Source organism: Seriola aureovittata, chromosome 9 (assembly GCF_021018895.1).
Source record: "Seriola aureovittata isolate HTS-2021-v1 ecotype China chromosome 9, ASM2101889v1, whole genome shotgun sequence".
In the NCBI taxonomy this organism is placed as follows: domain Eukaryota; kingdom Metazoa; phylum Chordata; class Actinopteri; order Carangiformes; family Carangidae; genus Seriola; species Seriola aureovittata.
In genome coordinates, this window is record NC_079372.1 from 8,559,423 (window position 1) to 8,571,140 (window position 11,718).

The 11,718-nt window shown below is 40.5% G+C and overlaps 1 protein-coding gene across 1 annotated transcript; it reads left to right on the forward strand.

Annotated features, from left to right (window-relative positions):
- Positions 1 to 1,533: 1,533 nt before the first annotated feature.
- On the forward strand, positions 1,534 to 7,347 carry spata2 (spermatogenesis associated 2). The gene is made up of 3 exons (XM_056385609.1): positions 1,534 to 1,601; positions 2,650 to 3,492; positions 4,320 to 7,347. The coding sequence occupies exons 2-3, from the start codon at positions 3,142 to 3,144 to the stop codon at positions 5,673 to 5,675; spliced, it is 1,707 nt and encodes a 568-aa protein (XP_056241584.1). The 5' UTR covers positions 1,534 to 1,601; positions 2,650 to 3,141; the 3' UTR covers positions 5,676 to 7,347.
- The last annotated feature ends 4,371 nt before the right edge of the window (positions 7,348 to 11,718 follow it).

The following is an 11,718-nucleotide window of genomic DNA, read 5'->3' on the forward strand; positions in this document are numbered from 1 at the left end:
GGTTTCCAGTTGTTTAGATTTTCCCCCTCACCCTGTTTTGCATCACCACCCCTTCTCTTTGTGTAACTCAGTAGTGACTTAGTACTCAGACACACAGATACACTAATACACACCAGAGTCGGCTGTTTGAGTAAAGCCCTTTGATTAAAGACCACAAAAAACGTGTAGCCTAGTTTATACACCATAAATCATCTCTGGACCCACTTGTCGATGTATTAGTCACAACCATGGTTGAATTTAAACAGTAATAATTAGGTGTTAAAAATCATGGATACAATTGAAGACAATGAATAGAATGAAAATGTCCCATGGCTGTAATATTATGATAATATTACTTTAAAAAGATATCTGAAATGTGGAGGGCCCAACCATACACTGTTTCTTGTAAGAGGTCTCCAGCCAAATATATTGGGAACCACTGGTTTAATCTCTAATTTTAAAACCTCATTTTATGTATTTTATGTAAAATATAAATCTGTAAAGTAATGAGTAAATATAGCTGTAAAGTAAATGTTGTGGAGTAAAAAAATACTTTTTTTTCTTTCTAAAATGTAATGGAGTAGTGTACAGCAGCAGAAAACAGAAATAGTCAAGTAAAGTACAAGTACCTCAAAAGTATGAAGTCTCTTAAGTAGAGAAGTTGGGAAGATGAACTTATTTCCCATCACTGATAAAAAACAGTGGACAACCATTGAAATATTTTGATCTGTAACCAATGATGTTTTAATTGCTCTATCTGCTTATATTCTTGATTAATCAATAAAATGTTTTGTCAAATAAATAAAATAATTGCAATTATATACAACAGAGAAAAACGGCAAATCCTCAAATTGTATACGCTAGAACTGTAGAAAGTTTCACATTGTTGTTGGTAGGATTTATATTAATTGTTTAATGAACATACTACAAAAATGTTAAGCATTTTAGATTCTTATCCATCATACAATACCATTGGATAGGCGTCTGGCCCGTGCTAAATTCATTCTGCTGCACGACAACGTAACCCAACATACAGCTCCAACAACGGAGTCATAAAGAACTATCTTCAGAGCCTAGAAGAACAAGGAGTCCTGCAACAGATGGCCTGATCTCAGCATCACTGATTTAGTCTGTGATCACATGAAGAGACCGTAGCCAAGCCTAAAACAGCCTAAGTCCACAGAACAACTGTGCAAATTTCTCCAAAATGCTTTGAACAACCTACCTGCCAAGTAATACAAGGGCAATCTGTGCTGTTTTAAAGGCAGAGGGTGGTTACACCAAATATTGATTTTATTTTTTTGTAATGTTTACTGCACTTTGTATGTACTAGACAGTACTAGAAACAAATATTTCCAATGCACACAAATACACACTGCAAAATTAGTAACAAACTGCATGCGGGAAATCACATTTATGTCTCCCAAAAATACTCTTGTCATGCAACTAATACATTCTGCACACTGGTGGTGTTATGGATGATGGGCTCTGTATCCCTGCCTCCTCAGCACGTGGGCTCCTGATGCTGATGAACTGTCAGAACCAAGCGCATGCGCGTTGTGTTGATGGGAATTTCCAACAGTTGAGGAGGCGTAGCTAGCCACGGCTAGCACTTGTTAAAGGTAAGATGTGCGGGTGGTAGTATTTCTGCTATCTAAACGGTGCGATCTCTCAGCTGAATCAGAATTAGACTGGGTCCTACAAGAGTCACTCTATAGTTACGGTATATGTTTTGATAATTGACACTAAAATCGCCAAAGATTTCTATCTAGCGATGGACCGCCCTGCTAGCTAAAGCAATTGTTAGCTAGCCAGCTGCGCAGAAATGGGCGTTCACTGCTTAGCTTATACTCAGCTGGGGGGCCCATGTCAGTCACAGCATCAGGTTTTGTCGGATTTGAAAGTCATGGAAAATTCATGTGCAGGCTGTCCTCAGACTGTTTCTCTTATTATCAATATTGGTCGGGGTGGAGGGGCTCTGTTGCGTTTAATGCGCAGTGGTAAGGCATGCTGGTGTTAGCTAAGGCATGCTAGCTCGCTAAACGGATGCTTGCTAAGGTTGATGTGCGAGGTAACTGGAATAGCCGGTCGGCTCGCCTGGGAACGGGAAGCACCATCCTTTCCCTACTTTGGTTCAAGCCTCATAGCAGATGTTAGGCTTACACGCTTCCATACATTTAATTTTGCCTTCTTAATGTAAGCTAACTAATGCTAAGTGCAGGTAACCATGGGTCACACGCCTGTAACGTAGTACCGATAGCTTACATATTCACTGGCGCAAACAGGAGCGCAAGATAAAAGGGACACGTTTGTCAACATTAAGTCCCGACCCTAGTTATGAACCTAGGGTCATAATTATGAAAATCTTTCAGTCCAAACTATTAGCTGAACGACCGACATAAAGTAGCCCACACATCCTCACATCATCCCACTCAGAGTACAGCCTCTGTTTCTCAAAATAGTGATACCTATACATCCCCCCTCTTATCTGAACCATTAGTTTTTTAAAAAACATGATTTAATGATGGTTGGTACATATGCATATTGTTTTGAACAGAATTAACACTGACTGAATCACAATTAAGGAATTTGACCTAAGTTTCCTTCCGTCTTTGTGTAAGTCAGACTGAGAGATTTCCATTTCTCTAATGCCCTCTTGTGTCATTACAGCTTGGAGACAGCTCAGAAGAATCACACAATAATGAATGTGTCTTCATGATGAGTGACCTTGAACCCTGCGCATGCTGAAACCAAGGAATGGAATAGATACAACTCTGCATTAACAGAGTGTGAAGCAAAAGCTGCTCCTGACCTCATCTAGCACGACATAGGCCTGTTTGTCTGGAAACAACTCAGGCTTTGAGCCAGTACCAGAGATGCCCGTAAGAAGGCATCCCTACAGGCTGCAGCCTAGCTACGCCAACTGAAAGCATCAGACAAGTGCGTCTCTTGTTTAGAGGATGTGCTTCTGATTGGACTCAACGTTTCATTCCTCTTCCACCTCTCCAAAACGTTATTAACGTTGAGTGTGTGCCAGTGTGTACAGTGAATAATGGTGACAAAAAATGGTGCTTGAATGTAGCATCCTGGTGCAGGGTGTGCTAAAAGGGGTGAGGCTCTCTCAGAAAAGTATAACAGCTGACTGATAGTCTGCTGCTGATAATGGATGCTAAGTTAAAAGAGGACCTGTTTCGGAGGTATGTGACAGCACTGGAGAGGCGTCTGGAGGAGGGAGGGGAATACACAGGGATTGGAACTGCACCAGAGGGGGACAGAAGCAGATACAAGGACAGTGAGGCCCTGCTCTCCACAGCCACAGCTCTGCTTGGGGCATACCAGCCAGATCCGGCACAGCGTTTCCGTATGGTTCGTTTCTATGAGGTGGTGGAGAACTCGCTCCGCTGCCAGAGAGGGGGCAACCTGAAAAGTCTGGAGAGAGCCTTCCACACCCTGGAAACCATCTGCACCAACCTCTTGCTCTTTCCTTGGAAGAAGGAGTTCAGATGTATAAAGGTGAGTTTAGTTTATTCACAGCATTGTTTTTTATGCTTACATAAAGCTTAAAGCTGACATCAACCAGTATCTGGTTATTAAAACACCAACAGCTTTCCCCAGTATTCCCCATATTTGCATACATACATTTCCCATTCTCTGTATGAACACTTTCAAAATTTCAAAATGAACACCTGGAAAATAGAGCGAGTTGCAAAGAAATAAAATATTACTTTATATTATAATTTTAATATGATCTTTCACAGCCTCCTTTTATAGTAGCCCTGCCACTGGTCACAAAGACTGCAGTGGTTTTTAAGCACTGAAATTGTACAGAGGTAGTACAGAATATTTACAGATTCACAGTGATGATGTGTAGGATGCAAAAAAACTTTTTGATTTAAATGCGAGATCACATTTTTGTCTCCATAGTTTATCGAGCACCTAATAACTTCTATAAAGAATACATCAACACAAGGCTGCCCAACATTAGCACCTGACATATTAACAATAACATATACATCCTTTTTATATAATAAACATCTACACGTAATCCCCTGGTTTATTTAGTATTTAGTTTGTTAGAAATATTTATTTTCTAATCATAACATTTAAGGGTGTGTTATATGTAAACAAAAGGGTAGCATCACCACCAAAATATAAAACACAGGACTCGAACCTGCTGCTAAAATGATCTTCATCTGTAATTTTTGTAAACACTGTAGAAAAACAAACCTATATCAGAGGAATTGCATGTGATGTCTATTAATAGGATAGATTTTAGCTTTACTGTGTCAAGCTGTTATAAGTGACTGACACTAATGCTGATTAACTTGTTTCTCTTTTAGACCTTCACTGGCCCATACGTGTACCATCTGCAGTCTGCCATTTCTGATTCTGAACTCCGAGCTCTAATGCGCACCATTGGCTACGCCTGTGACCATGATTCGCAGTTCCATTTGCAGGAGCACCCAGGAGGCGCAAATCATCTCCGCCAGTTGGCGTTTGAGCTCTTCCTGGCCCAGGCAGAGTGTCGTCTTCTGGGAGAGGTAGTGGCTCTGGCCCGTGGTTCAGCCTCAGAGCTGGAGGCCCTGGAACTCCGCAGAGGTTGCAGAGATGATGCAGCTGGCTGTGCTGAGGCGCTTCGCAGACGTGACAGCCTTGGGGCAGATATGGCTCGACTGTCTGTGCGGCCGTTGGATATAGAGAGGCCTCATGCCCACCACCTGAGGCGAGGCAGCCGACCATCAAAGTCTGTGGATGTTACAGATGGGGCTGGTCACTGGCACGCAGCTGTTAGCAAGCCTGTCTTGAAGGCCTCATTGAGTCTGAGGAAGGAGCCTCTGTTTGTAGATGCAGAGGAGGATATGAAGGATGAGATCATCAGGCCCAGCACCTCAGCATCTCTCTTCTCAGTGGTAGCTCCACCTTCCTATAGCCCTGTTGCGGATTTCTTCCCAATTCAGTCACCTCCCCCGGCTGATGCTTACACGTCCTACCACCTGTCCTCCTTGGATGAGATTGACTTGTACACTGAGAGGGGTGGTGCTGGGACGGGAGGAAGGCAGACTCCATCTCGACCTCCATCCAGAGAGCCTCGGGAGGCAAGGGATGCGTGGCTGCTCAAAGCTCACGGGAGTGTGAAGTGTCAGGGTTGTGGGCTTGGCTGCTCAACTATGGCTTCCTGCCAGAGGTGTGACATGATCCTATGTTCTGCCTGTCATGATGTAGACCCCTCCCCTTGCTGTGGCCTCCAGGACTACCACCCCAAATCCCCGCGACCCCTTGATGGATACATCCCTGTCAAGGAAAAGCTTTCTGTCTACTCTAATACTCACTCCCACTCCCATCTCCACCCGCACCCCCTCACACTGACTCACTCGCACTCTCACCCGCATCCTCACCCCCAGATGGTGGAAAAACCCCTCATGTCCACTAAGCTGTTTCAAAGCAAGTCTGTTGCCTTGACAACGCCAAAGGGAGGCAGCAGTGAGCGAATAAGCATGGGGGGATCGCGGTGCGGGTTTTGCAACAAGCCAGGTGCATCACACACCTGTGTGAACTGCTCGAAGGTGTCATGTGACTCGTGCATGGGCTTGTATGCAAAGGATATGTGCACGCGAAAGAATCCCCAGCACAGCTTTGTGCCCAACCATCAGCTCAACTTCAAATCTGGCACCATATCTCACCTGGTGTACCGATGAATCAGGCAGATTTTTTTCTTCTCCCTTCTCGTCCTCTCCCTTAACCCGCAGCGTAGTCTTGCACTATTGCTTCAGCGCAGTTCCTACTTAAACAAGTAATTCACTATCTTCCCCTTTATCTGATGGTCTTATCGCTCTCAATAACAGTCTCTTGAACTTTGTACATTTTCTCTTACTGTCAGTAGGGCCCTGGAATGCACATGCCACAGAGAGCCATATCATGTGCCCATCTCTCTGCCTTGTACAAGTTCAGGCCTTTTATCTATTTCTTCTTCCTTTTACCTTGCTACCTGCTCTTGAGTAGTCATGTGATGTTGTAGCGCTTCCCAAGTTCCTCAAATTTTGTCCTCCTCAAAAGGGAAACTGGAGAAAAGAGAGTTTATTCCTTCTCATCTTGAATGAATTCCGTCCAAATGAACATATATACTTTGCCTAACTTCTCAGCTAAAAATTCCTCTAATATATAAATATATATATATACATATATATATACAGTATATATATATATGTGTGTGTGTGTGTGTGCGTGCGTGAGTGCGTGTGTGTGTGTGTGTATGTGTGTGTAGAAAAGACTTCTGAGCTTGCATTCTGACAAAGGAGATCTTTTTAAACTTGAAAAATAGTAGGGAAAAACAGAAATCTTACACTGGAAGTCAATAAGTCAATAGTATATATTTTTAATCTCTATTCTCTAGAACAATGCGAGACTGTTAAATGGGCATGAGGTCTAGCATTGGGATTTTGGGGGTATAAACTTATGTCTGTGGGTATGGGGTGGGAGATATTGCAAAGGGACATATTGAGACAATGGTCAGATGCCATATATTCTATTTAAAAGATTATGCCTTGTAAATTAACCCTCAATTGTTTCTGGTTCCATGACTGAGGTTCAAATGCTGCTGTTGACTTGAGACATTGGAGATGTGTGGTGTTGACTTCTTTCTGGTAAATAGCCTGTTGAGTTGTGTCAGTTCCAAGCCCCCTATCCCATTTCATTACACTCCTCAAGCCTCCATGTCCATGATGTTGTAGTGCCCCCTTACCAGATCAGTGGTTCCCTGTCAGTCTCAGGTGGGGTCACAGGAGGCCTCACGCTAGGCCACAAATCAAGTGATTGCAGTTCTTGGATAGTGTGTGAGCCTATTGATTGGTCTTAGACAGTATGAAAGTGTATACACTGACACAGTTTCTGTCTACCTCAAATGGCTTCAGCTTATACACCCAGTTAGACATTGTGGTTTCAAACTAGCCCTGAAAGCCTAAGAAATACTGTATTTATTATAATATAATTTGTGACTTGTGTTTTGGCTAAATAGAATACATCTCCTTACAATCGATGGATTCAGTCACTTTTAAAGGTTAGCAGAGGTTATTTATTTTGTTTAGGCTTTTTAATATTTAAACAACATAGCACAGGGTTTTCTCTCTTATAGATCGTTACAGTTATATAAGCGAGGTGGACATAAAAACATTAACAACTGTGAATTATAATTAAGCAACTAAATACAGTAGCCCTACAACAATAAGCCTTCGCAAAGCTTAATTTGGTTGAGACCTTCAGAAAGGTGCTGGAATTGTATTGTAATTTTTGTGCCTGGGTTTTGTGTTGGTGGTGTGCTTGATTGCATAGCACCGTAAATTGTTTTCTCATTCAATAAAAAATGAAGTTGCAGTTTAGTACAGTGAGAGACTATTGCCTCAAAAATGACAATTCAGTGATGGTGAATTGATGCCTCTCTGCCACCGTGTTAAGAGCATTAAGCATTTTAGTTTCACAAAGATAGGATTTATATATTTTACAGTGATTCATGTTGTTGCATCCACCCAACTGTACACCACAGTAATATCAGGTGTAGTTTTGTGGTGAATTTCCAGGTCTGTTATGGTTATAATGTTTGTTATTTTGCATATTTTAATACCCTGATAGACCCCCCCAAGGCCATTGAGTTTCCTCAAGCAAGTCGCTGCCATTTGTTGTGGAAAAGGTTGGGGTCATCACAGGTAATCAAACTCTGCTAACATTTAAAACTGTGAGTGTCATGAATTTGTAGGGTTCTTTTAATGAGTAGGCTTTGATTCTCTGTGTACGAGGAGAATTACTGCTATATATTGCAGTTGCTACCAAGGGCTAATTTTAAATCACATTTCATTAAAAAAAAAAGTCTGGGTTATTTTGACAGACTGTTTAGGCTACCGAAGCCTTTATGTTCTGTCAGGAGTAACCTCCAAATGCCTTAAGCTCATTCAGCTGTCCTGTCCTTGAGTATTTTAACTTTTTGCTGTTGTCATTTATATTGCTCTGTTTTACCAGCCTGTAGCCTGCTCCATGACAGCTAAGGAAGTAATTTAAAAATGCACACTAATATTGACTAAGCGCCACACAGGGTTTCTAAGATGGAGCATATTGAACCAATGTGAATGCATGTCATCAGAATTATGCAGCAATTCACACATTGTAAACAAATATATATACATACTATAGGCTTACAGAGAAGTCAAATTTGATATATATTTTCTTTTGCTTACAGATACTAGCAAAGACACATTTGGTTAAAGGGGGTGGTGTCTGATCTCACACTTCTGTTCATTCCTTCCCTTTAAAACCAAGTTCTGTGTTTTGTGTCTTCATCATGTTAAGCAGCATAAAGAAGAGATGTTTTGATACTGTTTGGATTTAGCTTAAGGGTTCTTTCAAGGACGTTCTTCGGTCAACATTAGCTAACTAGGGTATCACAAAAGTCTTGAGTGACCTTAGGGGAGGTGTGCAATTGTTGTATTTTCATCTAATGAAGCCTTTCTAAATAGTTTGAATATTTATCATAGATATATTTCAGTTGCTCGACTCTGTTCATTGCAAATCATACCAGCAACAAAAATGACTTTCAGAAGTATTGAGCCATGTTGCAAGAGTGATCATATTGCCAAATGAAGAACAAATATCTTATTGGAGTAAAAAACAGAATCCTGTGGCTTGCCTGGATGTACAGTTGATGTAACATTAATCTGTGATTTTGCTAAAGTTTAGCCTTGTGTATGTAGATGTTGGCCTTTTTAAGAAGCCTAGAAAGAGAATAATCAACATAGATACCTACCCGCACACCATGGGACATGGATATGACTCAGATCAGTGGACTGATAACTTGTAGAGGTCACTACAAAGGGCTAAACAGTCTTCAGGGCTGCTGCTAAGTTTGTGGGCACTGTTTTAATCTTTTAGTGAACAAATGACTGATTGTCATAGGTAAATATCTAATGTGGAGCTTACTTTACATTCATCAGTGGAGATGAATTACTGATGTTGGAAGAACAAAAGAGCTATTTTTATTTTGTGTCATGGAATACATTGAGCCATTTGAACATGATTGGTTTAACCCACAGCGGACACACTCAAGTCATTGTGGAAGTCAGTACTCCCTTTACCTCTTTGTGTGGTTATCTTACTGATATTAACAGTGGTGGTGTACTTAGGCAGCCCCTTTACCATTCCCTGTTTCCCCAAACTCTTTCTTGGCATGCTCTGTACAAGGCCCAAACCCATACCTCTTCTCCCTCAACCCAACACGTACCCTCACCCATTGTCTCCCCTCTCGCCTTCCCCCTTCCACCTTGGCACTGAGGATCATTGCACAACGTCTATGTGAAGGGGTATGGACCTTATGATCAATGTGTGGGCATACATGGGGGTGGAAAGGGAAAATAGCCAAAATTGTTAATTGGTGAATATATATATATATATATTATATATATATATATATATATATATATATATATGTATATGTATATGTACACATATATATACACACACATATATATATATATATATATATTATATATATATATACACACATGTGTGTGTGTGTGTGTGTGTGTATATATATACACATATGTATGTATGTATATATATATATATATATATATATATAGTATAATATAATGATATTGAAACGTAAATGAGATTTTATAAAATAATTTAAAGAATAAAATTCTGAAAAAAATACTATTTCTTCTCCCTTCAATTTGTGTATGATTTATTGATTTTTTTTTTACTGTCTTGCCATCTACTAAATTGAATACCCGTTTTATTTAGCAAAGTGTGCTCTTAGAAATATAAAGGTGGGAAGTTTGCACATTTATAGTTACTATGACATTTTAATACAGTTCACCATCTAACATCTCCACTGAAGGTTCACAACCTTTCTGCCCTGAAAAACATTATTTGTTTGTTTCCTGTCAGTTCAGTGTTTAAATGATGGCCAACTTCCTTATCTTCCTTAATTTGTATCTCACCTCTAACTCACTCACTCGGGACCTGTGTGTACAAGCTTTTGTTGAGTTCGCAGTCTGCCCACTTGTGCATGGTTTGGTTATTCCTTGTATGACCAGTAGATGGTGATAAATACCCACACACATATCTGACTGAAGCTGCATAAAATACACCAGTCCTGTTGGAAAAATGATTTTTAACTGTATGTATATGACTCAAAGTGAGAATTGATTTCATTTAATTTCTTAGCTTGGTCTACATTAGTAATATCAGTTACTATGATGAGCAGCTCTAAGACAGGTTTGAATGAATTCTGTATACACATATCAAAAGTATTCTAATATTTCACCATTTTTATGCCACTCTTTCCTTCATTAGGGAAAGTCGAGCATCATTTTCTCTCCATGTCATGCCCCTCTGTTTTTGACACTAGATGTTGCATCACAGAGTTTACTAAAATAGTCACGTGTCAAAACAAAACTTCTGTATGTTCAACAAGGCGAGAGGAATCGGTGTTGAAAATAGTAAAGAGCAACAACAATGCATTGTCACATTTCTGTCTTCAAGTTAGACCTATCCAAGTCACTCATGATGCCTCATGACTTCTGTGAAGAGAGGACGAGATGTCTAGACATCACATTTCCAGAGAATAAAACCAGATGACTCACACGGTTAGAGAGAGGGGAAAGACTGGTCATGTGCTAAGTTATTTGTTTGTCCATATCTTTGGCTCAAATGGAGAAGAACTACCTACTTAAATAATAATTGAACAGATGGAAGAAACCAAATAAGAGACGGATAATCTGTCACAGAGCTCGAATGACATGGAGCAATATCCGTCAGAAATTACTTAGTTTTCACATGAGCAGCATTTACATTTCCACCCAACAAACAGTCGTTAACTCTATGAGATATACAAAGTGAAAGTTTTGATTATCTTTGGCTGTTGCCTGTTCTTGCGATCTCTCAGTATGACTGGCAGGCAGTAGAGTTCCAAAATTTAGAATAGGATTCCTCATTTGTACCAATAGACACAATAAACTTCAGTTAGCTGTCACTTAAAATCCACATGGTATGTTTCATAAACTACAAGAGAATCATTTTGGAATGGACACCTGCTTGGCATAAGCCTGCAGATGCTTGTTTTGGCTCAAAGCCCTTTAACAAATGAGAACTGCTGTCTGGTGCCAATCATTAGCCTAGATAAGCTAATAATAACAATAATGATAATTGAATAATTTTCTGGATCCGCGCCTGCTTCTGTCAAACTAATGTTAGATATCTGAGAGCTGTAACTGAGACGATCCACAATATGGGAAAAGCAGAGATGGACGTCAGCAGAACCTCTGCAGCGACTGAAATGCCGAGTGAGTGCCAGTCCCTGCGTCCTGCACCATCCTCTCCTCTGGGACATGTCAGAACTGTGCTGACTAACAGTGTTTACCAGCCTTGGAGGAACCTAAGACACACTGAGTAAAGAACATTACTGCTCAGCAGGAGAGGAAGATAATGACTGATGACACACTGCTTAGCCTTTGAATAAATCCACCAGAAGCAGCAGCATTAACGCCATCTTAGTTAATGGTCTCGTTGAGGAAAGACTACCATTGAAACAATTACAGCACAGGCATTCAGATAACTGTTGTAACACAAGATGTGGTGGGTTTGCATGTGTATTCTCACAGTACAAATTCACTGAGAAATGTATCTTGTATGTACTGTATTCTGTACTTTCATTTCCTCCATTTATTCAACCACCTCCGCAGTGACATCAAGCCA

Bases quoted from the DNA above. Each gene is read 5' to 3' on its own strand.
- spata2 (XM_056385609.1), top strand. From the start codon at position 3,142: ATGGATGCTAAGTTAAAAGAGGACCTGTTTCGGAGGTATGTGACAGCA. The intron at 3,493-4,319 runs GTGAGTTTAGTT...TTTCTCTTTTAG, and splicing joins AGGAGTTCAGATGTATAAAG to ACCTTCACTGGCCCATACGT.